The sequence below is a fragment of the Falco punctatus genome, assembly GCF_963210335.1.
Source record: "Falco punctatus genome assembly, chromosome: 5".
Taxonomy (NCBI): Eukaryota; Metazoa; Chordata; class Aves; order Falconiformes; family Falconidae; genus Falco; species Falco punctatus.
In genome coordinates, this window is record NC_137584.1 from 55,772,381 (window position 1) to 55,799,574 (window position 27,194).

The following is a 27,194-nucleotide window of genomic DNA, read 5'->3' on the forward strand; positions in this document are numbered from 1 at the left end:
CGTGCTCCGGGGTCGCGCCGCCTGCGCGGGAGGGGTCGCCACCGCCCCCCCCTGCTCCCGCCGCCGTCCGCAGCGCCATGGGAGGGGGGAGCGCGGGCACAGCCCGCCAAGCGAGGAGGGCACGGGCTGCCGCCGGCCGCGCCGAGTAAAGCGCGGGGAGAAGCCGCCGCAGCAGCCGCTGCATGCCCGGTTAGGGCGAGCGAGGCTGCCCACCGGGAAACCGCGGACCGGCGGGGATCTAGCCCAGCCGCGGGGCCCCTCGGGCAAGCGGAGGGCTGCCGCCGGCGGGAGCGCGGGGCGGAAAACAGCGGGGCCGGGCGCTCGGGGGAACTACAGCTCCCGGCGTGCTCCGCGCCGGGCGACCCGCGCGGGGCATGGCGGGGACGGCGGCCCCGAGGCTTGCACGGCCGCGCCCGCCGCCTTCCCCCGCCCGGAGGGCCGTAGTGCCGCGCTCGCCGGAGCGCAGGGGGCGTATATAGTGCGCCCTGAAATGCGGGATCCGCATTTGCGTGCGTTGTTTTCACTCAGTATTGTAACAAAACGTGGCTGGCTGAGCGCTCGTCCCCCAGAAGAGCTGCAACTAACGGGAGCGGTTTGGGCTGGTGTCTCCCTGAAACAACCATTTGCAGCTTAGCGCTGCAGAGCAGTATTTGACATCTTTAGCAGCGGTCTGGGGGGGAGAACAGCCAAGTCTGGCTCTAAATGTGCGCTAAGCGCCTTCCTTACCGCATCCCTCCCACCCTACCGCACACCCCGGGACCCTCGACCACGGGCACAACCACCGTTGCAGTGGCCGTACAGGCTCCTGTTAGGAGTCGGCCTCTGAAGTGTATAGGAGCAGCTGCTTCTCCGAGGGAAGGAATAGGAGACGCTTTTTTTCTGAAATACAGAGTTGGTGCCTCTTGGAAGCCAAATCCTGTTGCCACGTTCTGTGGGAGAAGCCAAACCAAATGTCGCCTGGTGCTTTTGCAGATCGGTCTGTGCATGTAGACCTGGTGTGAGGGAGCCGATTGTTCATATGTATATAAAGATTCCTACTTTAATTTTTTAAGAGCATAGGGATAGCAAAAGCAAACAAATAAAATGGGATCGCAGTCGTAGGGGAGGAAACCGCATGGCTGCTGGATCTTAGAAGCTGAGAGACGAGTCAAAAACGAGGCCAGTTTCTGTATTTAGCTCCTCTGTGCCTTTCCCTTCTGGGTGATAAAATCTGTTTGGAAATATTTTACCATGGTTTTGACCCATTTTGTGCTGTGTTTGCCTTCATTGTGTTTCGCACAATATTTTCATTTGGTCTGCATAGTCCTGTGAGGAGACCAAAGGCTGGATGTGACACAGAAGTCCAAGTTCTATGGGATTCAAGAGAAGCTTTAGGATGAGGCTGTTGTCAGTTTTTCTGGATATACACATTTCATCTGAATACCAGCTATCGTTAGGAAACTAAATACGTAAGTGATCACCTCCTCCTACCCTGTTAGAATTGATAAGTATGATATCTCCATAAAAAATTGATTCTGTGGAGTTACAGATCAAAAACTGGGAGGAAATATTTTGGTATCAAGTGTCTTTTAAAAAATATGCATTTAAAAAACAGTTTTGGATCTGAAACTGCTCCAGATCAATTCATTAGGTGTTTCACAGAAATCTTCAGCAAATGTTTAGATAAGTTAGCATTTAATATTCCTCTCAACACTTGAAAACACAATTCATTTTTAGTGGAGCTAAAATTGTATCTAACCAATTCCCACTAGTTTAGCACCAATATGTAGATGTATTCTTTGGGTTCATGATGTGCCTGAATGCAGTATCTCCAGGATGAGAAGTGAGAAACTGAAAGCACCTTAGCTGCCACTGATATCAATTACCATGAATTGTCCCTACAAGTCCTAAAAGTGGTGCTAGAGAGAAATGTTCAAATGAGGACTAGAAAGCTGAAGTGACAAGCTGCAATTTTTCTGCCTGCCCAAATACTGCCCCAGTTTCGTAGAGGAGGTCGCTGACCTTGTGCCTGGCAGAGTGGTTTTCATTACAGCATAGATTTGAGCTAAAGCCAGCACTTTATCAATTTTCTGTGGCCTTGCCTTTATTAAAGTTTCTGATTAACTTCTCAGCAGTACAGTTGTCCCTTTTAGGGAAAAAATATATATCCTGTAACAGCTCAATGAAACTAACAGAAAGAGGAAGCGGAGTCAGCTCTACAAATATATTTGCTTACACAACTGCCTAGCCCATACCTGTTAGCCTCTTACTCACTTCACCATCTCTTAATTCACCCTCTAACTTCAATCAAATTCAGTAGAGAGTAAGAGGATTCAGAGGTATGATATTGCCACACCTTTCCTGAAAATGAGTGGTTTGGGAGAAAACAGAGATCGATTTAGCTCTCAAATGAAGGAAAGAAAAAACAATGCTGTGCCTGTGTTTTTCCATGAAACAGTGGCTGGCCATGAGTACTGGTCAGCCTGTTACATGATAGGTCACCGTACATATTATCAATACATATTGTATCTTATCTTACTCAACCCAGAGATATGGGAGAGCTATGAGTATTTGGGATGTGACTCACTGTGGGAGGTTAGGAAATAAAGGGGCAGGAACGGGATGTGTTACAGGGAGGCCTAAATATTGGAAGGAAACTTTGGGACATTATGTAGGATGTGGGAGGGAGTTGAAGGTGTTGTAATGGGAGGGCAGAGAGACTATAGGGGAAGCTTGGGTCATTGTGATAAGAAGACATAACTGATACAAAACAAGGCTTCATTAATGACACTGCTGATACAGCCACTTGTTTTCTGACAAGTGGAGAACAGACTGATCTGGTAGTAATAAGAAATTTGCTAGAGAAAGGTGTGAGTTGCAGAACTACATATAATGGAAAATGAGAGGTAGAGGGGTGCATGGGATAAAGTAATTTCATGCAAAGATCAAAAAGCAAACAGGCTAGGGTTTCTACAATAACTGAAGAAAAGAAACCACGTGAAAATGCTTTCAGTTGTATTTTATGAACAGGAACTATGTTTGATTGATATCTTAACATGAATATGAAGATTAATGTGCAAAGGAATAACATAAGTGGATACTTTTATGATCTGTTGATGACAGGCAGTGCATTTACATTGCAAAAGGAAGGAACAAAACAGTGGGAATCAGCTGAAAAATTAACTCATTACCCAGAGTGGTAGTTCTTCACTTGCTGCCCTCCGGAGAGCGACCTGTTATGAGGGACACTGGCTAAAGATCAGCAAAGATATTCAAATATTATTAATGTCAAGGCACTGTTTCAGACACTTCCAGTTTTCTCCCGGCTTTTTGAGGAAGGATGACCACCAGGACCATTATGACAAAGTGGGGCCTGGATATCTTTGCCAACAGGCTTGCCAGCCTCGTAAGGGGGCTTTTAAACTAGGTTATTGAAGAATGGAGAAGCAGTCCCATCAGCTGGAAAAGAACTGGAAGTGCTATAAGAGATGTGCTGACAGGCAGTGGTAGATAATGAGAAAGCAGATGTGGGATAGCATGATGGCAGAGGCTGTCCCTCCCTGCCTGAGCAAGCAGCATGCTTGGGGACCCGTCCCGTGTTCCTACACACAGATTAGCATTTAGATGGACCTCAACGGGCTGGAGAAGTGGAACAACAGATGCTTGCTACATGAAGTTCAATAAAGACAAATGTAAAATCTTTTATCTAGGACAGATGGGTTTTGGCAAAAGCAGCTCAATGCACATCTGCACTAACTTACAGCCGGTGACATTTTTTATGAACTTGGACTCTGCCCTGGGCATAACTATCAGAGTGTAATCTCTAGCTTGAACTCCTGCAGCCCTTGATCCCTGAAAGAAGCAATTACTAGAGCAAGTTCCTTTACCCATTTGCCCTGCAAATTGTATCTCATTGGCTAGTTTTAATATTTCCTCTTAAATACCTGAAGAAGCAGGGCTAGAATATGCTTTCCTAATCTATTTTTTCTTTCACTTGTCAGCACAGAAAATCCACCAGAAGTCATCTAGGTAAATCCTCATTCTGCAGCAGTTACATAGACCTTCTATAGTCAACAAAACCAGTCTTCCCTATGTTGCTCCACCATCAGGTTAAAAGAAGCTATTAACTTATTTACCTTTATCTCAGCAGCACAAATTCCATCAAACAATGTGATATACATAACTCCAGTTTCCAAAATACAGGGTAACTAGAATAAAAATAATATTATGGAATACTTCTACTACTTCATATTTTGTGATGTGAGGAGATCGCTATCTTATTACCAAATACTTATACACACACAAATGAAACCATAAAATTGAAAATATCTTGATTTTAAGGACGGCTATCTTGTTTTTCTTATTCTTGATATATATAATTTTGATTTAAGCAAAAAGTTGCATGTTCTGGAGACCATTAAGAACGGCAGTCTGCAAAGTGAAGACACCAGGAAACTCACAGATCAGCAACATGAGAGACTGTACACTGAAATAAAAGCACATTTCTCTTTTTAGGAATTTTACTAAACCCACTGGACCTTTTAGCTCCAGAGGTTGTTGGGTTTGATCTGGAATCTCCAGCTTCCTGGAGCTGTTCTTATTTTCTGACTGAAACAGAGATTTTAACAAAGTATATGTAGGGGAAAGTGGAGGGAAAGTCTTTAGTGTAAAAAGAAGACACTGCCTGCAATTAAAAACAGTTTGATTTTGAATGCAGTAAATATTGCCAACTACATGCGGAAGTCATACAGCAGCTGAGACACTAGACCCTGCATTCCTTGAGTGAAAGACACTTTACTGGGAGTCTTAGGCAAGTAAAGAATGCAGTTCTGAATCCAAAATTCATATTATTCCAGATGTGGGTGAGGGAAATACGTATTTACTGACTAAACTGAAAAATCTTGATTCTCAGCTGCCTATCTGTTGTGTTTCTTACTCTCCTCTCCCCTCTTGTTCTTCTGTCTGTCTCTCCCTTCAGCTGCAAGCTTCTTTTTTAGATCTGGCCTCCTCACCTTCCCGAGCTCCAGGTGGTGCACAAACATGCTGTGTGTTTGTCACTGCTGTGCAGGCTTCTTGTGTGGCCTTCTATCTTTTCTCCTCTTTTTTATCTATGGACTTTTTCTAAAGTTAGGATGTCTGTGAAATATGGGCAGTATCTTTCATGCACGTTTGCAGAGCACAAAGTCCAATTAAAAAGGAACAAATCTAGGCTTCTTACTGCATAGTCCTTCCTGAAGTTCAGGTCACCACTCTTACCTCTGCATGCATTTCTGGTGTGTGCCTGCCTTTCTTCCTGAGAGCAGCTGAGACATTTGTTCACAAGCGCTACCAGAGCTGCAGCCAGTTGTTCATTTAGCCTAAGATGTGAATGTACCTGCTCTGGGACTCTTCCCCAGTCAATAAAGACAGAGGCTTTTGCAGAAGGAAACTGTAATTCACCTGATAAATAGGAATTGTTTTAGAGTTGCTCTTCTCTTTCCATGAACAGAGATGGCGAGGACAACTAGGCTTGTGTCCTGCTTAGGCACTTTGATTAGAAGGCTCAAGTTGGGTGAAATGGATCAAGGCCTGAATTTTGTGATTGCCTGGTTCAGAATTAGGAAAAAAGCTTTGTGCTCTGGCCCAATATTTCAGACTCTGGCAAAGCCCTTTGGAGCTCAGAAAATTAAATTGAATATCTACTCTCTAACTGGAATCACTTGTGTAAAAACAGCCTTTTTCAAAAGTTATACTAACCCTCATCCAATTTGAAGAACCTGATGATGGCTATGGCTAATGCTGCAAAGCTCAAGTGCTCAGAAAACTTCACGCAGTGTAGGTTTTGGGACTCTGCCAAGTTAGAGCTTACCTAGGAAGAAATAATTAAGCAGTGTTTTATGTTTCACATGAATTTTGAAATTGATTTACCCCTGGTATTGCTGGGCCTAAGTGCTCAAAGAATCCCACCCACTGCTTTCACAATCAGCAGTCTTTTAAGATGGCTGTTCATATTTAACCAAAAATGTAAACCAAAAAAAGAGTGATGTTCAAAATGCCTTTTCTATGAGCTATTCAGGAAAACAGCAGCTTATTGTTTGAAGAAGAATAGGGTACCTGACCTAAATAGAAATGAGAGATCTCAGTTCTAACATTGTTTCAGCCACCACTCACGCTTGAAGCAATGTGATCTGGCATCCAGTTTCTGTCACTAAAATCTCTTAAAGTTATTGGATCAGGCTGTTTGTAGTGCTCTGAGGGTATTCGCCATCTCTTTGCTGACGGTGGAGTTTCCTGATCCTCTTCTTGAGGCTCAAGGTTTTAGTGTATCAAGTCACATGGATAAACCAATTTAAAGCTCCCTTATTTACAGTCATCATTTTGACTTACATCAAGTAAAATATTCTAGTATTATGACAAATTCTAGTATTTTTCAAATGTAAAATATTCTAGTATTATGACAAAACATAAACAAGGAAACAAATACAACTAAACAGAGACAACTAAACATGTTTTGGCTAATGGGGAAAGAGACAAGTTTTAATTCTCCAGCTTAGCACATTGCTATGTACTTCAACAGTTGATCTCTTACAGTTCTTTTTCAATCCTGCAGGCTTTTGCTGAGCCTCTTTCAATTCACATTGTAGCACTAAATACGCTGCAATAACTGAAAGGGAGGAAACCATTTACATTTCCACTGGTAAATCTGACTTTCAGTCCAGGTTAGAACAGCGTTTTTAGCACTCCTATTGAAAGGATCAGATTTGGACCATTTTGTCAGGCATCCAGTCTGTCTCCATAAGCCAGCATATGTCCATTACCATGTTTCTTCGAAAGTGGACGAACAGCTGTTTAATGCGGTTAGTATAAAGTGAGGAGAGGGTGGGAAAAAGCATCTCCCTATGGCTCCAGAAGAATTTGATCTGATTACAACAGCTATTTGGACTTACCACAAGAACTTGTACCCATGTAGCAGAGAAAAAGTCTTTATTTTTAATCAGTTCCTGGGTGATTCTCATTTTAAGAGTGTAATTTGCTAGACTTGCTTCTATGTAAGAAATTAAATCTGCAGCTTAAAAGTCATGAAAGGTGGCTTACATGTTGTGAAAAACTGAAAGGAATGAGCTCAGACATACATAAAATACACTCTGTCAGGAACTGTACATTCAGTGGGCAGCCAGAGAGTCAATGAATTTTTTTGACACATAATTCATACTTGGTTGAAAATATTTCAGTGTCAGATATGCTTGCATTCAGTTTTGACTAAATGGTATGATACCTTCTCATGTAACATAGTATTGTGACATGACTGCTTTCTTTCTAATTTGCACTGGGTCCTAAAAACTTCATTATCATTATGTTGAGCAAAACAGATAAGCATCAAAATTGCAAGTAACAGGCAAATTGAAATTAGTAGATAAATAGTACCATGGGACATGTAGTTGTCTTTCTGCTGTGTCTTGGCACAATGGTACCTGCAATCCTAAGAACAGCCTTCTTCATAGCATAGCTGGCTGAGACAGGTAAGCTGCATGAAGACCTTCAAAAAGGGTGAAATCATACCTGCAAAAAGGTGGCTTTGTACTTTTTGGACAGTTAGGAAGGCAATAATAGGATCCCTGCAGTGGTGTAATATGGTCAGGACCTGTTCCCTTAATTGAAGATGAGCAGGACCAGCAGAAGAACAAGAGGGAAGAAAAGCAAACTGAACAGCCAAAGGAAATGTTGAGCTGTACTTTTGTCAAATCTGTGTGTGGATCTACAGCAGACATTACCAATTATGTATATTTGGAGGACTCCAGAGACTCATGGAGAGTACCACTGACAGTTGACTTGTCATATCCATGTGTGATAATCAGGGAGATTTCAGAGTAAGAGAGAGTGATTAGATGGTGCTCACTGACTTCCCATGATAACAGGCAACCTAAGGGGCCTTTGTCCCTTTGATAGCAAGTCTGTACGTACTTTGTTTTCTAGATGTTGCATGGCCTACCCATTCAGCTCTGGGCTCAGTCAATGCACTGTTTACGTTTGCTGTCTACATTTTTCTAAAAGTGCATGTTCTACAGTCCAGTTTCTGCTTTACACCTGAAACTATTCTCACCCAAGTCTCATGTGACCCAAGTCCCAAAAACAAGACTCCATCATTATTCTTAGTGGCTAGTTGACATATTTCAAATCATATGATTAGATTTCTCTCACTGAAATCTTGTCTCACTTCGTTTTTTATGACGATATTGATTTATGATTCTCCTATTTTTCAACATTGCCTTTGGAGGATTTGTCTTACTCCTTCACCTCTCAAACCTCTCAAAGCGTTTCTCTCAATCTGTTATGTGTTACCCAGAAGTTAACTTTTTATCTGATATAGTCTTGTCAACATAGCCTAGAATGCTTACTATTGAAATTCTTGTCCGGACCTTCACCTTACATCTCAAGTATTGAAACATATTTCTTTGTGGCCTTGGCAAATGCAATTTATTTCTCCTGTGCCGTAATTTGGAAAATCTTCAGAAAGATAATTTTTCTATAACTTCAACTTCAGCAATGTCACTTACATTTAATTTCCTCCACAGCTTCTGTATTTTAGCAAACAACTTGGGTGTTGTGGCTTTCATTGGTATCTTTGATGCCTGCCTTAACTATCTTTTGTTTAAAACTGAGAAGGTTGCTTTCTTTTTCTGAAAGGTTTGTTACTTAATTTCTAAAGAGGAGCTATCACTTGTGCCTGCATAGCTCAAGATAACAGTCCAGATCCTAACAACTGGTCTTGGGTACTGGAAACTGGACGGCTGTATTATTGTGGCTGTACATCTGGATGAGTATATTGTACTTCTTAGCCGGGTAAACAGCCCAAAGAGAATACTGCACTAATGAATTTGTTCTGCTTCCAGTGCGATGTTAACTCATTCAGAAGCAGCTCAAATATCTATGCACATCATTACATTAGTACTGTGCAGACAGAGAATCCATGTTTCTTTCTACACTCCTGTTTGAAAAAAAAAATATTACTGTTAGCATCAGCAAAACTACTTTGCTGTTCTTCTTTAAACTGTTACTTACTATGATACTGGCAAAAGAAAATCCCAAACAACATCAATCCTTACAACTGCTGAGCTAGTAATGCAGTAAGACAATCTTCTAATCCGTTTAACACTTGTCTTATGGCTCCCTTGTATATATCCCAGTCTATCTATCTCAGATGGAGCTTGTCTGCTTTAAAACTAAAAAAAAAATAACCAACAACAAAAATCTGTCTAATGAAATCTGGAAAAGAAATCTTCTTGTTTGTGTGATAAGTACCATCAGTTCAAGCCTTGACAAAAGTGTGATATCCCTGTGTTAACCTTTTAAAAAAAAAAAATCTCATTTTAAATTACTGGCAGAACACTTCAAAAAGAACCCATAAGAATTCCAGTAAATTGTATGCCACAAAAGGCACATCTTCCTGCAAATACCTATTCCTGAATCTTTTAAAGTACTATCATTGAAAAGTTCACTTTCATCCAAGTATATTTCCTAATGTTGATTTCTGAGTGACTCATTGCATCCAGTACTGTTGGACAGTTTAATTACATGAGATGACATCTATGTTGGTGGAAGTCCAGGATGTAAAGCTGTAATAAAATCTGTACCAGAAGGAATTATCTAAGGAATGATAATGTCCTTTATATTTTATTTAAATCTGCTTTTTTGAAAGGGGCATTTTCATATTCTTTCCCTGATTTACACCATAAAAGAGGAAATGTGTATAGTGCCTTTCTACAATGAGGACACTTGAATCTTTACTAAGCCTTTTGCAGACAAAAAGGGGCATATACTTAGTGTGATTATGCTGCACACATTTTTTTTTTGTGTGTGATTCTCCTCTTGCTGGCAAAGGATGGTTAAATCCCTCTACTTCTTGCTAAATAGTTGCTATGAGACTACTAGCATACTGAAAGGAGACAGTAGGGTTTGGAATATCAGGGCAATTTCTGCCAAAAATACTGTCCCCTTAGGATCAGAAAAAAACGCTGTTGTGTTCCTGCTTTCAGCCATAGACTATACATGTCTAACAATTAGTAGAAGTAGAGAGCAAATACCTTTCACTGAGTTAGCTTATTACAGTTTCTTGACTATATTGAAATATCTGGGTATAAACCAGAAGATAAAGTATCTAAATAAGTTGTTTGGAAAATGTATTTAATGTATTTTTCCTTACCAAAAGCTATCTTGTGCTAGTTGTCATATACCTTGTCAATGAGTGTTTACTGTGAGGATTGTTCTACTCTCCTTACTCAGGGAAAAAAAAATAAATTGCCAGAATTAGGACTTCATGAGCAGGTCCTGGACATTGTGAACCAGCCCATGGAAGGTCATTAGGAGCTGGCTGAACCCTGTGCACAGAGGCTGACAATTCTTTTTGTCTCTCCTTGTATATCCTATCAGCACCAGATTTTTTTCTTTCATATCTGAAAATCACAGGTTTAATACTGCCAAACTGTTTATGTTTCTCGTGTTCATATCTCTGGCTGCACTGTTAATGACAGTTTTATGGGAAACAGATCACAATCTGTATTAATTGACACTGCTTTAAAAAAAAATCACACCAGGAAAGTTTAAATACTTGCATAAAATGTTTGCCTAAACTATGAATGTAAATGTAGGCACAGTAAAATTAAAAGTTTTTTGTAACCTAACTAATTATGAAAAGATCAGTACAGTTAAGTCTGGAGCAATACTGATTTTATCTTTTGGTCCTTTAACAATTCTTTTTCCATAGTTATGATTGGAATTCGTAATGGCAGGGGAGATTCTACCCACAGATAATGTTTCACAGGTTTTACTGCTGTCCTAGTACAGTCACAACTATTGGAGTTTATTCAGTGCCAAGATGTTGAATTCATGGGATATTTTACTCCTGATGTCGGTAGGGCCTGGATTCTTGCCCTCGTACTGTGGCTGCACAAGATGAAATTCTATCCACTCTGCAGTAAAAGACAAACTTTCTAGAATCTTCAGTTAGGACGGAATTTCACACTTCAGGGGTAACGCAAAATTAATTCCCCTTTGTTAGCAGATCCACTTTAAGACTCATCTCCTAGCTCTTTTCCCCATGGCAGCTGTGCACATTTGCCCCTGCACCACTAAAGTGGAAGAGATGAGAATGAGTACATTGGAAAAATTTGGATTAACAATACCGTAAAAAAATTCGTTTGTTTTTTTTTTTTTTAAAGTCACAGTCATTTTAGCAAGCCACCTTACCCTAGCGTCCACAGACAGCTCTGTTCACACAACTGATACGGATGCAAAGTGCAATGCAGATTTGATCAGATTGGGAGCAGCAGAAGAGAGACCATCAACTTGACTTGGCCTGAGCTGGCTTTGCTACAAAAGCAGTGCTGCATGGATCTGCAGCCTTCATGTGTAAGTTAGCTTGTACACAATGTGAAAAGATGCCATGTTCTTTTCATGATACATGGAGAAGAAAGAGAAGTTGAAATTTTGGGTAAGAAGATGGTGCTTGATAGGTTTTTACTTACTACACTCCTTGGCTATCATGGATAACATAACCAATTCTCTGAGAACTGTGGCCAAAAGTACTGAGAATACAAAATGTAAAACCCCATACTGGAAGCAATTTGGTAGACTGGCTTCTTAAGGCACATGCGACTGTGCTGTCAGCCATTGCCCTTTAGCTTTTGAAGTCACTGACCAATTTCAGGCATATGTCCTAGAGGACAGTGATCTTAAAAACAATTAACATCTTACAAGCTTTGTAAAAAAACCCCACAGTTGGCTAGAAGAGAAAGGAAAATAATTCTGTAGCAGAGGGAAAGGTAGGCTCAGCTCCACTACCGTCCTTTCTCCAGGTTAGCTGCAGCGCATGCTCCCTTGTCTAGGGCAGGTGCCACAGAAGACAGAGGAGGACCTAAGATCACTGCAGTGAGGAAGGAGATTTCAGGCTCAAAAGACACAGATCTTTACCAAAACAGACTCTGCTAGTTATGCTGCTCAGCAAAACATTTGTTGTTTCCTCATTAACGGCTAGTGAACTTTTCTGACGTGTGCAGTTGAAAGCCCGCAAGCTCAGGATTCTCTGGCAATGCAAAGAAACTGATTTTCATTATGAGGTAAAAATAAAACCATTTAAAAAGAAGTAAAGAAATCACTTCCTAAACAGAAACAGGAGAAAAGACCTCTTTTTTTTCCGCTTTCCTCTTTACCGGATACAGGGCTCCCAGTACCCTGGAGTGTAACACCTACGAATTGACTGGAATCTGATAGCCCATTTTAAATTGCCACCTTCATCTGCACTTCTGCAAAACAAAAAAACAAATTAAAAAGCCTAAAGCTGGGCTTGCACAGGGAAAACCTAGGTGTTGCTAGGACTGAATTTACCACACTTCTCGCTGCACTGTTTCTTTCTCTTTTCTTCATTCTGACTTTTGAATCTGCCCTGATGCCCTCATCTGACACAGCAACTACATCAGGGAGAGAGAAAACAGGATAGGCTTTCACTTTTGTCTGGCAGCACAAGCTTGCATTCTGTGCTTTGGAGGTTTTCAGAGGCTCTTTATTCCATGTAATGTTCCTGGAGTGGAGAAGCGTATCTTTTGTTCTTCCTTATAAAGGGATATTTTTATACACAAAGATATACAGTACACTGAATTACAAGAGTTTTTATGTATTGGATTGTGAGGCTTTAACACAGAAATTTCTGATGATTCTTTAATTCAGCTTTATCCAAAGCATTTAACTTCGAAACCTTTAAAGCTTAGATGAAGGAAAGCCTCAGAATCCATCCAACACATCAACTAATTGTAGTGACATCAAAACCAGAATGAGACTCTTAATTTAAACAGATTTCACGCCTAGCATGCTAAACATGCAGCCCGCGTATATGTGCTAAGCTGTATTATCTGGGTGCACATATGTATGGCTTTGTATACTTGCAAGTAATTAAAATGAGGGAGGACAGACATTCTCTGCAAATAGATTTTTTTTTATGTTTAAACATATCTCTTGTTTTAAACGCAGCTTCCACATTTTTGCTGTGAAACACTGTATGTCCAAAGTGTTGAAACCTGTATAGGTCTTCTGATTCCTTTTATATTGTTTCCATACTAGATAGCCAGATGGTGGAAAGTGATAATACTCTGTACTAATCACTTAGGAAGTCTACAGAGTAGTGCTTTGAGATTTAGACCCACAGCTACTGCCATCACTCTTTTGATGGGAAGCTGCAGATACTATTCCAACCAATTGAATGTTTTTAAATGTATCAACACTGAACAAATTATCTAAACAGGAAAAAGACTGATAAATACCATTCAGTGCTAATGAACAGAGGGTTTTGTCCAAAGGAAATAATTGCTTTACAATAATCAGAGATCAACGTGGCATTATGCAATAGTATTTATACACATTTAAAAAATATTTTTGTTTCTTTATAGCCATCACAAATAGGAGAGAGATGTGCATTGCTAAGTTACTTTACAAAGAGAAAAAAAAAGCCTAAGAAGCAGAATAATGATCTCAATGAGTTCCTTAGGTTTTGATTTTTAATTCTACACCGATCTTCTGCCAATTTTAAGAGTCTGTAATACCAACATATTAATAGCAGAAACCTTTTTTTCCTACAGCAATATCCATTTATGTACAGGAATACTTTTTTGGTTTGCGTTTATACGTTGAAAATCCTTGGCTTCCCTTCTGAATAATGCATTGTTAATCTGTGGGTGCATTTTATAGGAATGAAATGTCAGATGTGCCCATTCCTAATGTCATAGATTTTTTTGTATGCTTCATTGCTGCATTTTCTACATAGAAACAGGAAAATATTTCTCTGTGAATTTTACTTTTATTTCTAACCCTTTTATAAAAACCCACACTGTAGGCTGCACTCCAGGCTTGCAACCAGAGACTCTGGAAAAAGAGACTGAGGCAGCAGTAATCAGCACTCAAAAATGATAAGCAAGCAGACTAAACACGTAAACAAGTCCTATGCTGAGTGCTTTGTTTTGGTAGCACCAATTGTCATTTCAGTAAAGATACAAACAACCCACTTCAGCCTATTTATCTGGCTTATTAATTGTAGAACATTTTAAATAGTAAAGAGAAAACACAAAATAATGTTAAGCAAAAAGGTTTGTAAGCCAATTCTCAGAACTGGGCTGCTCTAGCAACAGTTTTCAAACAGCATCAATGTTTTACTCCATCCTTAGGGTAAAATGAGCGTCTTCATTGTCCTATTAATTGTACAGCATTATACTAATGTTGCAAAGATGGTGGACTTCATAGAATCTACCTATTCAGCACTGTTTTTTATCACTACTGAATAATTATTTGCTCAGCATCTCTGAAAATCAGGCTGTTTAACACCTGAGAACAGAAAACAGATAAAAGTCATTATTTAAAAAACAATAATGTATTTTCTTAATTCAATGTGTATTTTTCCTCTTATGCTTAGTAAAAATATATTAATGTTTTGAATATCACTATTAAATTGCAAATTTTAGTTACGTTTTTTTCTCGTATCCTAAATCCCTTACTCTGTATTATAGTATGTATTATAGTATGTATTATTGTAGATTCATTAGTTACATTACCGTGCTATGTGGTATTTTGCGATGCTGCACAGTCAGCCTGAAGCCAGAAAGCCTGATTTTAACCTTGAATGACTTCATGGAGTTATTCTTAATGCACACTAGTATATTAAAAAAACAAACGCTGGGTCATAAATTGTATAAAACCAGCACTCAACACATACTGCTGTTACAGCATGCAGTTATGAAATATATGTAAGAAACAAACAAAGCATTAAAGAATGTCTTTAAAATGAGGGTGGTGCAGGCACATGGAGAGGAAGAACATGTAAACAAGTGGTAAAAAAGAACAGATGTGTGTTGTTTAGACACACAGGCAACTTGCCCCAGGGAAGTTTGGATTATTGAACTAACATGGCAAAGACACATAGTCTGTTCACATTTAAATCATAAGGGATTTTTTGTGTGTCATGTGAAGAGTGTTCCCACTGCTTCTTTAAAGTGTGTGATTTCTTAGAGTATGACACGGTCATACATATAGCCAATTTACAGTTCAGTTTGCCTAGAAATTTCCTCAGAAACACTGATAAATGCTGCATCTAGTACCAATTTCAACAGAAATGCAAGTTACAGAAGCCTCCCCAAGATTGCTTCAAGTCAACAGGAAAAAAAAATGGTTCAAGAAGGATAATAATTTCAGTCAGTGTTACTGGCATTGCTTCCACATCCCCTGACTAAACCTTTACATTTTTCAGAGAGCAGAGAATACAGTTCAGTGCTGTCATTACTGTATGCAGGTTGTCCTCGATACAGTTTTTATTTGAGAGGCCAGCTTTCCATGACAGTTGTGCACCATAAAAAAGCCACCTGATGGAGTGGGAAAGGGAGAAGAGAGAGTCAGGTAACAACCCCAGATGCTCTGATGGAAGTAGTTCAGAGATTCACAGACCACAAAACTCATCTGACGTGACTTTCCTGCCCTCACAGTAGTTACAATCCTAGTAAAAGGATAAAGTGGACTGAAGAGGAAACTAACTATTTAATCCACATTAGGAGAGAAGACTTTTTTTTTTTTTTTTGGGCTCTGTATTGTCTGTTTGTAAAAAATGGCACATAAAGCATGGGAAGCCACCAGAGTACCTAGAGAAGGAAATAAGCTAGTACATAGAAATAGCAGCAATTTGTCCATAGTGATATTAGTGTTAGAGCTGAAGACTGTGGCAGTAGTCAGTAGTTCATTGTCACAAAAAATGTGACTTAGGACATATGACTTCCATACAACTCAGGCTTGCACCTTCTCAGTAGCATCAGAACCTTCCCTACCCCTTGTCCCTGCCACATTTTATCACTCTGCTGAAGCTATAACAGAGAGTAGAGATTGAATACAGGGTCTTGCAGCAAGTCATACAGGAAAAGGAAGAAAGGGAAGATGCTGCAGATGACAGGTGATGCTGAGTGAGGTCCGAGTTTTAAAAAGAACATTGTTTCATGTGGGGTGCCCTGGCTGAGCCCTGAGGCGATGAACGGACATGACTTTACCCAGCAACTCCAGCTGTAGTTTTTCTATTCTGAAAAGAAGAACTTCAGAGGATTTGCAATGTGAGTGTTTGGAAGTATGCAGAACTGTTAGTGTGCATCTCCACGTGCTGTTAGCAGACTCTTAGGAAGTTACCCTTTCTCCCTGCATAGTCACCCCTGGCCCTGTCCTTCTGCAGCCCCCCATTACTTCTCTGTGGGTCTTGCACTTCACACTCCACTGCTTGCTCCAGCCCTTCTTACTGAACAAGAGGAAACAGTTCACTGCTGCCGTCCTTCTGTAGGGCCTGTGGGTATATTTTTGTATTTGCAATGGCTACTTCCCATGGCAGCTATGCACAGTGAGACTGTGGACTGTTGGAGTGGAAACCAGGGGAAAGGGGCCACCCATACCCTGGGTGCTGGCCATCTTGCACAGTAAGACAAAAAGAACCTTGAGGAGCCTGGCAAAGGACTCTTCCCAATTCTCCCAGTTCCCCTGATCTTGCCTACAGCACCTTGCCCTCTGGCTCACTACAGGAAAGTAAAGAAAAAGAGACAATATGGTAGTGATGGGTAGGAAAGAGAGCCAACAGATGGTGAGATTAAAGGAACTCAGTGGGTCCTGTAGATTGCTCCTCCTTTTGAATGTCAGAACCACTTTTCAACAGAACCTGGCAGAAGGCTACTAGTACACCTTACAAAAACAGGGTGACTGAAGGCTGCAGAAGCAGGAAGGCTGACTGTCAGGCTTCCTGTAGGATAGAGGCTTAGTGATTTTATTTGAGAGAGGGGGAGTAAGTAATGCTGCTAGGCTGTAAGCCAAGCTGCTAGAAAAGAGTTGTGGAGTATAGGGGAATCCAGGTGAAGTCTCTGAACACCACTGCCTCCTGACAGATTTGTGAGAGACTGCCATTGTGCAAAGGAATGGCTGAAAGCACCAACAGATATTTAATCTCCATTTCCAAGGCTGTGAAAAACTATTTGGCTATAAAGTATACATGCAGTATGCTGTATAAAACTCTACTGTAGAGTAAGCATAACATTATTTATGTGTAATTTTTTACAGTTGTTTTTTTTTTTTATACCTGGCTTAAACAAGTTTGACAGTACATGAGATTACAGACCAATGCTTGCCATGAGTTAAATTGTATAGGGTCTGCAAACAGTGCATAAATACGCTATATGATACAACAGAACATCGCTAATCCACAATAATGCAGGGAAGCCCCAGTGCAGATTAGTGGGGTTTGTGGATTATGGACTGGGAGGGCATTTGAGGGGAAGTCAGCCATGTCTCCATCTCAGTAGCATGGTGAGTCAGTGGAAGGAGCCGCAAGGGGCACCACTGTTCTGCTCGGCTCCAAAGGACTTTACAAGCAATGCTGATGTTGCTACCGCTTCTTTATCAAAAGCTGTAGTAGGCCTACTCCAAACAGAGAATTGCACTAGAGGTCTCCCTGGAATCAGTTTAAATACTTAGCACACATCTGCTGTGCAGACACATCAAATCAATTTACAGTGAAGTTTGTGCATGCGGAATTGGCAAGAAACGCGAACCTGCTCTGAGCACACCTTGCATGGATATATGTTACTCTGTGTGTGCAAGTCAGACCTTGAATGCAAAAGTAAGTTTCTGAGACTTTCTGAGCAAAACAGTAGTGACATAAACAAATATTTTGTGTTGCTATTAGTCTTTGATTTTATATATATAATGGCTATTACCACTAGCCAAAAGGACAATCTTGCTACCTAATTCACTTTAATCTAAAATTGCATACATGATAACCATGTTTCTCACTAACAATACAATCAGCCACATACGTTTTTAAGAGTGAAGGATTCTTTTACTTGTATAAAACTGAAATAATGCTGAGCCATATGGATAATAATCAAAATTAGTATAATGATACAATATTACTACAGTGACCATGTCGATTAAACATTTTATGAATACATGCAATATCAAAGAAATTTAATAACTGGACCCAATATTGATATTCATTGTTGATTCTTCCTTTCAAGAAACAAAATGAATAATCCATATCGGAAAAAAGAAGAGTGTGAAGCTTTTGGCTTTGGGTCAGGCAAATTTTCAATTATCTGAAAATCAGGATATTCATTATTTTTGATACAAAACATCACAAATGTCTTGGCAATGTCATGGCTATACACGGTACACTTTTTTAATGCTAAAAAAAGACCTGAGGCAAACACTTGAGATGGATGATTTTAAAGAGATTAGCTTTTTGAGATGCACATTTTCCCCTTCAGCACTCTGTAGGCTCAAACAATGAGTCTGTACATTTTGAGTTTATTGACCTCTGTGAACATAGTACTTGAAAACTGGCAATAGATTTCTTTGAAAATCAATGCCAATTGTGAAGCTGTTATCCACTGTTTTTTTCTTGAGTGTGATTAATAAGAGAAAAAGTAATCATATAAGTGAAACTGTAAACTCAAATTGATTAAAAATGAAATAGTCATTCCATTCTTCCTGGGAATGGCAAAATGTAAAAGAGATGGATGTTTTATCTGGATGTCTCTCAGACATATACACTAATGTAATTCATCACAGATCAAGAAAACTTGTAATAGTCAATCCTGATCTTTCCATAACAAAACACTGTGTGAAGGTGTAATGTTACAGACAAATACCCATATAGTAGTAAGAAAAAAACAGCAAGCTAATTTGCATCTTCAACTTATTTTGATCTAAGCTCTCAAAAGTAAAAGAGTTGATTCACACTGCTAGCCATATTTTAGTGTAAAATATACAGGGTAAAATTCAGGCCCCATTGCTGTCAAAAGGGGTTGTTTTTTAGTGATGCAGTGAAGCGAGGATTTAGCTGTTGTTTCTCTTATCATCATTAAAGTCTTACATGGGATAGTAAGAATCAGAAATATCAATGCAAGTATAACTTTTTCTTTCAAATAATTTTCCTGACATATTTTCTGGCAGCAGCACACATGGCCTGTTCTTAAGGAATTTGCTATAAAGGTATCTACGCCTAACTGGATGCTTGGGAAATGTCTTGTGGGCAAAACTAGTTTCTAGCTCTGCAAACAGACAAAAAATATGAACTATGTACCTAAAGGTCTGCAGGACTGAGGTCTTAGCAACCTTGGGCCCATCAATACAAACATTAAACCTCAGTTATAGGGTAACTTGCCAATAGCCAAGTTCCCCGAATCAGCCGTGGCTGTAATATAGATGGGGGCCCACAAGCTCTCCAAAGAAAACATTGCAAAAGCTGCTTGCCATTTAATGATTGCATTAATACCATTATCTACCACCTAATCGATGCTGTGATTGACAACTTTGCAAATCAGATTAGCTTTCAGTCTGCGTATGAGAGTGGCATGGCTAGGAATGGAAAATTGCATGGCCCCCAACTTATGGCAGATGAACAGCAGTCAAAGGTATAAAACAGAAAATCACTGATACTGCAGATTAGTTGTAACAACTAAATCCCAGACTATATTAAAATTACCCCTGTGATTTTATTCACATCTTGCATCACATCACTCCAGTGCTGCTCGCATACAGTGAGGGGAAGTTCCCACCCAATGACATCATAGTTTGTCTTTGGCTATAGCCAGCTACATATTTTTAAAGAGGTCCTGTTTGTTCCGTAACTGAACTCTTCACCTTTTGATTATATGTTTTGGTGGGGGTGGGGGGGGTGTGTTAAAGGGAAAAAGCCTACTCGTAGATTTAGTTAAACTTGGCATTCACAGCCTCAGACTTGGGTGGGCTGCATTCCCTCCTCCGGTTACACCCTACCTGAAATCCTTGTATGTTAAATCGCTTGACCGGTTCAGCCTTAATGATTGGGTCATACCCTGGGAAACAAGTTCAGAGATACTGGGAATGTCTGCTTACAAAAACACACATAATTGTAGAAAAATATATGGATAAACTAAGAGAGGAACTGTGGGACTGTACTGAGAAAAAAAGTTATTTGGAAGAAGAAATTATCTCTTAGTTGTGATGAAGTGTCACAAAACACACATAACATGCTACACTTCCAGTGACACATTTTTATGAATAAAAATAAACCCCTTGCTTATGCGGGAACTTTACATTATTTTTAAATACTAACACCAACCTGAATATTTCTTTCTTCTTCAACTTCTTTAAAAGCATTCCCTTTTAATTTTATTTTCTTTGCTCTGTGAAAGGCTTACACAAATGTGGGAATGGAGTCACATCATGAGGAGGAGTTAGGTTGTCACAGAAGTACTGCTATGAAAAAAGTTATTTCTGTAAATATCTGGATCTTCATAGCAGTGGAGTAAGCTATTGATAAGCTTGAACTATTGGATGAGTTTTATGTCACAAACAAATGAAGTGGATTTATTATTACAGTTACAGACACAGAACTTTGGTGTTTTTCATAGCAGCGATCTCCAAGATGGGATCAGCAGGCAATTTTCTAAGGGTCTGTATACAGCTGGTAGGATGCGTAGTGCTGCTTTCTTGCTCCCAGATACTTGGAGGAATAGCCAGGAAAAGAAAAGTCAGGAATCTTATGTAAGCACTTGGAACAGGACAGAAATAAGTATCTTAACTGCCTCTTGTATTCACTGTCCTCACAGAGAAACTGAAGGCCAGAACCACAGCTGGAACAGTTAGGAATGACTAAATATTTTTTTAATATTACTTTTCCATTGGAGAAGTTGCTGTGGTTGCCCCTGTTTGTTCCACAAACGAAATGGGAGGTTATCCACACCACCAGTATCCTGTGGTCCTCAGTATGGCCTGGAGAAGCTTGCTTTAGAGGATGCTCAGCGCATCTCCTGAAGAAGAGAGGAAGAGCAGATGCTGGATATGTTTTTTATTTTGAAGAAGTTTTAGCTTTTAGTAAAGAGGTAAGTGGTTGAAGTGGTTGGATATGGTATCAAACTTGTATTTTTCCCTCTGCTCAAATTGTGAGGAGAAGAAATGGATAAGTACCATTGCTACCTGGGGGTTTTGGTGGTTTGTTTTTCAGGGGCTTGCTGGTTTGATTTTGTGCCTGTGGTGTGAAGTCCTGTTTTTAACTTTTTGCCATTGGAAAGTTTCAAAACCTAGCAGGAAAATAAAGTCAGTGAGTGGTAGAAACTTAAAACACTTTAGAAACCAATAGGTGAAGAAATACTCTGTTCAGAGCTCTTGCAGGGATTTGACTTTATTCCTTTGCAAATATTATGATACATATTCTGATTTGTCTTTGTCAGAGTAGCAAGGCCAAGACTCTTAACGCAGAGTTGTGGGGTTAACATGTAACTCATCTAATTAACTGATGTCATCTTATCTCATTGTGTGGTCTGTCACATTGCGATATGCTCTTTCCAAAGAATTCTTAGTGAATGGTTTGACTTCCTACCATAGGACACTGTGATACAAAAATTTATTTAAATAATTCTGGTGAGTCTGTTCCTGTGAGGTGTTATATGATTTATACTGAGTTATAATCAGCCTCAGTTTCTTTGAACTTTGCCAAGTGATAAGGTTGCCCACAGCTTGGTCTCAGGATCTGAGATGAAATTATGAGAGGAATCCAGATGATTCTAGGAATATGATAGACACAGTCAGTGGTGACATAATTATCCATTTTATCATTAAGGATAATGAGACCAGGATGGGACCTTAGCCTATCTGGCACAACTCTCATGGGACTTCAATGTAAATAAAAAACATCCCTCCCAGCCTATGTTTTTTCCAAGATTCTATTTATGAGCCCCACGAAAATGCTTTTCAAATGTGATAATTATCCATAGTTTTTGTCAGCTAAGAGCCCTCTCTCACGCAGCCCCATTTAGTCATTCTGAAATTTCAAACTAAAAGTCAAACCAAGAAAATCTTTATCCTCAGGAGGAAAACAAACCAGCATGATCAGTGGTCCACAGGCCTTTTGTAGTAACAATCCTTCAAGCAGAAGTAGAGATCAGAGCTTATACAGGCATGCAGAAATCTCCTGATGAAGCAATAGCACCTATGTACATCCCTGCACAAAGGACATGTAGGCTACTTCCTTGAGTTAACTTAAAGGGATAGCTATAGGATGTGCCTCTGCAAGTTAGATGGTGATGATGATGATGATGATAAATACACATGTATCCATTTTATTTAATCCTTTCCACACTGACAATGGTATCTTAGACAGCATTTTCTTCTAGTTCTTTTATATTCAGCTTCTTTTATCTACACTGTACAACTGAGCTGGCTGGTTTGGCCTCTTTACAAGGTGTTCATTCTCTCATCCCAAATGCTTTCTACTTTATGGCCTTCCACCTAAAAATTGTAGCTAGTGTATACGTGCCAAATCTATCCATCACAGCTTTTGACTTGATGAAGACAAGCTCTCTCCAACCAGGGTCCAGAAGCTTTCATCAGTACTTAAATAAATTAGGATCAGAAACATTTTAGAGAGATGTTAACAGAGATTGTATATGAATTGAAAATTATTAACTTTGCAATTGAAATCCCAGATATGCAGCAGTCATGTTTATACTAAGTTAGAAAGACATGGATCTTTTGTTTTTCTTAAAAATATTTTCCCCTAGACTCTCCATTGGTTGGTAAGGTACAGCTGTGAAGTAAGTAAATTATTTTCTTTCTTAATTACTTTCATCCTCTACTTTATTTCCACACAATAATGTTTCATCTACATTTATTTTGGCATAACTGATTTCAAGCCTTGCTTGGCCTGCCAGGTTGGATCTTTCCATCTGTTGTGGATGTTTGCTCTACAAGCAAAATCTAGGTCTTCAGTGACACTTGCCACTTACCCATGCCAATATTTGTTAGCCGCTTCACTACCCAGTCGGTAGCAATGCCAAGCAGCAACATCAAGAGAATACAGGCTTTTCACATCAGCAGTCACTTTGAAATACTAATTGGGGTTTTATGCTGTTTGGGAAATATGTTATGGCATTGATTTTGACACTTAACAACACTGCAGAATCGAGCAAATGGGGAATCTAAAGATAAAAGACAAATATCACCTATGGGTATCAATTTCACGACTAACATGGTATTCTTCCCCTGCAGTTCTCTCCCCAACCTCTTACCTGCAGTTGACTAAAGAGTTTAAATTCATTGTTCACCTTACACCACACACTGCTCATTTTATGGATTTTTTGTTATTTTGTGTTTTGCTTTTAACACTCCTAACTACAACTTCTATTACTGTAAAAGGCGCAAAGGCCCTTAAGGTGTGCCTTTTCTTCCAGAGATAAAAGCAAGCTTCTTTTCTTTAATGGTATGGTCTGACAATCAACATCTCCTTCTACAGAGGCAACATGTCATAACTTGAGGACAACCCTCAAGCCAGTATAGCAGTAACTGAGAAGAATCTTAGCAATTCAGAAGGTGCACTCACAGGAAAAAGTCCTTTAACTGGTAGTTCTCTGCAGGATTGGAATTTTAGTAATTCCAAACCCCCACAATTAACATTTATCAGCTTATAATCACCATGTAAGAGCTGTGGGAGTGGGATTGCTGCATTTGTCCCCCCTGTCAGCACCACAGCTGGGGTGTGAGAAACCTCATTCCTTCACACTGCAGCAGTGTGAAGCAATATAACTTGTCTCTTGTTTTGGGCTGTACCTGATGTGTCAAATCTGAGTCCAGAGGGAATCCACTGCACTGTTCTACTGCCGGAAACACAAAGCAGAATCACAAATTAAGAAGTACCAAGTTGGAAGGGGCATTCCTTGGCCAGCAAATGTAGTAACATCCACTCCTGTGATGCCAAAGGCTACCTTTCACATGACTTCATGCATATGCGTAAGTCACGTAACCCTGAGACACTGGATACAAATCATATTACTGGGCCCATGAAGCCTCATATGCCAATAGATTGAAAATACTGAACAGGACAAGTGTCTTGATGGATAATGCAGTTTTATCACAGTAAAATTTCAGGTACCATGAACTTCTTTTCCTAGTGCACATTTTTATGTGGTAGCACATTTTGTATTAATTTTGGAAGATATTTTCACTTACTTTTCCAGTGCCTTGGAACCTTGCTGAATGCCAGCAGACCTGCCAGCAGGCAGATCTCTGGACAAAAAAGGAAATCCATTTCCTTTCCAGAAAGTAGCCTTCTAGAAGCTTATTCCCATCTGTAAGAAAACTTTACAGAAGGAGTTACTCTCTCAGGACCAGTTTTTAGACCACTCAGGAATTTACTCATTACAAACTACAGTGACAGTGCTGAATAACTAAAGTTAAAGTCACTACAAATTAACAGTAGTTATATTATTGTACTAGGAATAGACTATGGAGTTTTATTGTGTTTACTTCAGCCACTTCTTGGAACTTTTTTTTCTACTTGTTTTTTCTTCAGAATCTAAAATTGAGAAATACTTACATACAAGAAGGCAGGGTAAGTATCTTTCTTTATGCCTTGTTTTCTTTTAATGTCAAAGAGTTTCTAATGAGAAACTAATATTTCTTCCTCATTTTCTTTTGCAATAGTTACTGCTGACACTGTGCTGCCAGGTTAATGTGGAGACTGCAGGATGAACGTTATAAAGGAGGAGTTACATCAGTGTCATTTAGGTAAAGCCAAGAAGCCAGCTGGCACAGGAGTTGAGCAAACAGCCATTTTGCCTACAGACCTATAATACGTACAGACAGCAGTTCTAATATGAGGTTCAAAATTTGCTGTGTTCACACTCCGTTACATTGCTGCAATCTTTCTATCTGTTAAACACTGCATTGGCTGTACCAGCACTTTCAAGAAATCTTGCGTATTGAGTGCATCAACAGATCAGTAAAAGTTCTTATCACTGTGGCACCTATGCAAAATTTAGATATAAACTTGGAAGAGTGGAAAAGAAATGGAGGAGAATATCTGAAACTGCATTAATGACATTTCTCTAGTGCTAGTGCAGCAGCACATCTAAAATTTGTCAGACTATGAAAATCACCACGTGACATGCTATAGACAGAATGACACAGATTTCATTTGGCTACCCAAATGTTTCATTACTCTGCTTAGGAAATTGTCTATGTCCTGCTACTCTTTAGGTCACGTATGTCCCACAATAAGAGAGTTAAGGAAAAAGCATACACCAAAAATTATATTACATTTTATATTGTTTAAAGAAAAGCAACATCATCTTCTTAACTCAATGAAACTGCCAGGCTATTTATTTTTCGAAAACCATGCATCAGAAAGGAAGGGAAGATTGTCATAAGGCAACAGATTTTTCCAGAAACAAATAGCCTAAAACCATTGTGAGAAGAAACATCTGCATAAATAAATGTACCACTTGGAGGCACCACTAACTGGGATTCTCAGCAGGGGTGCCTGAGTCTCTCAGAGGAAAAGAGAAAAAAAGGAGTCTGAAGCAGTTTCTTTTAAAGTCTTCCTGAATTTTCAGATCTGGGGAAATTTCATTACAGGTGTTTCCAGTGGTTTTAGTAACATTCGGAACCTTACTGAAGATAAAATTGTTGCAGGTGCAGCTGGGTTTAGTACTGTGCCAATTAAACTTGCTTAGGCCAATGGTAGTAAATACTAGCATCCACACAAGTACTAGCAATAGGAAAAAGCAGTTTGGATAGTGTGAACTCAGGTAGCCTCAGAAAGCTGTAGAGAATAAGTGTCTCCCGTCGTGTCTGTAAATTAAGTCTTTTACAGTAGTAGTTACTGGTTTTAGGCAGGCATGTTAAGCTGCTGCATTGTTTTCTTGAGAAACCAGATCATATTCTGCTATCATTCCTTCATGCTTAGAGATGTTAAAGCATCTGAGAAACAATCAGGGAAGGTCACACACAGTTTTACAGTCTGTTCTGCATATAAAAAGCATCTAGAGGTAAAATCCTAACCCAGTTGGTGCTCTGATAATTATAGCATCTGCTATATCAAAGAAAAAAACCACAGTGACTGGTTTTGCTGAAAAAGAAAAATGATACACCATCTCTTCTTTGAAAGAGTTGAAGGCTTTTTTAATGCTGTTTTTGAATGTGGAGCAAGAGATACTGAAAATACTTCATTAGCTTTATTTAGATTATACACAATATAAATTAAACATGAAGATTGCAACATCCAGCAATATAGCTAGTAAGAATTAAAACTGCTTCTGCTCATGCATTATAATGCCTTCTTTAATTATTGGTCCATAACCTCTTTCACTGGATGCAGAATAAACAATGCAGAATTAAGCACAGATATCTGATACTGCTTGCTCTCTATTCATTGCCGGCTCATTGCTTCTCTGTGTCCTTACATTAATTTCCTTTAACAGAACTCCCATGAGCTGGAGGGCTGCTTTTACTTCTGAAGCACCAAGATTAAAGAAAAGATATTCATCAGTGTCTAATAGGATTTGATTTCTTGATCTTACGCATTATGAAATACCCAGAATATTTATGGTATATTGCCTGTTAACCTCATCTTCAGTAGTAAGCTACTCTAAATGAGACCCCAGCACCTTAAGATTGGCACTGTGAAAACACATCCTTCAACCCCTTCACAAAATCAGATTCAAGGGATGTGGCACATGGCATCACACAGAAAATTTTGATAAATAAAACTTAGTATCTTACAATTTCTTTAGAATTCTGTAAAGAACACTCAGCAGCCTCATGATCCTGCTCTTCTCTCTCCGCCCTCCTTTCTAATTTTCCTAGAAATAACACGTTTTACTGCACAGATCTGCTCCAAAATAGAAAAATCTATTCTGTGCACTAAAAAAAGGCATTGCTCACTGTGCCTATGAGGGTAAGGTGGGAAGTCTGTAGTTAACTTTTAAGTTATAATGCATAAAAGGGATGAAGTACAAACAACGTATACTGTGTGCTGGATTTTGCAAATTCAGTATGACTGCACCTAATATAAATAGTTTTATCAATGGGAAAAGATTAAAGCTGAAAGAGGCCTTGCATTCTTAACAAGGCAGTCATTTTGTTTCTTTTTTCTTGGGTTTGGTTTTTTACACCTGTTAGCACTGCATTTCACTCCCAGCTTTTTCTTTCCTTTTTGTACATACATGCACAAGTTGCAGGCCAGAGCATCACCTCTAGCTCCAAGATTTGACACACTTTTCCTATGCTGGAAGAAATAAAGAGAATGAAAAGGCTACTATATGGTTTAAAGGAGAGCTCAAAGGGCTAGGGTAATAGACTTGCCCTTAGGTGGAGAAGGTGACAAGAGCAGGCTGCCTGGAGTTCTCCCCGGGCCTGCAGCCTGT

At 39.5% G+C, this 27,194-nt stretch overlaps 1 protein-coding gene across 2 annotated transcripts in view; it reads right to left on the minus strand.

The window, feature by feature from the left end:
- The window catches only part of AKAP7 (A-kinase anchoring protein 7), a 116,646-nt gene that overhangs the window by 88,405 nt on the left and 1,047 nt on the right, over positions 1-27,194 (minus strand). For both annotated transcript variants that reach the window (XM_080390439.1, XM_080390438.1), the window contains exon 1: positions 1-27,194. This exon is cut by the window's right edge and continues 1,047 nt beyond it. In XM_080390439.1, coding sequence (XP_080246565.1) covers positions 1-184 — 184 coding nt within the window. In that variant the 5' untranslated portion in view covers positions 185-27,194.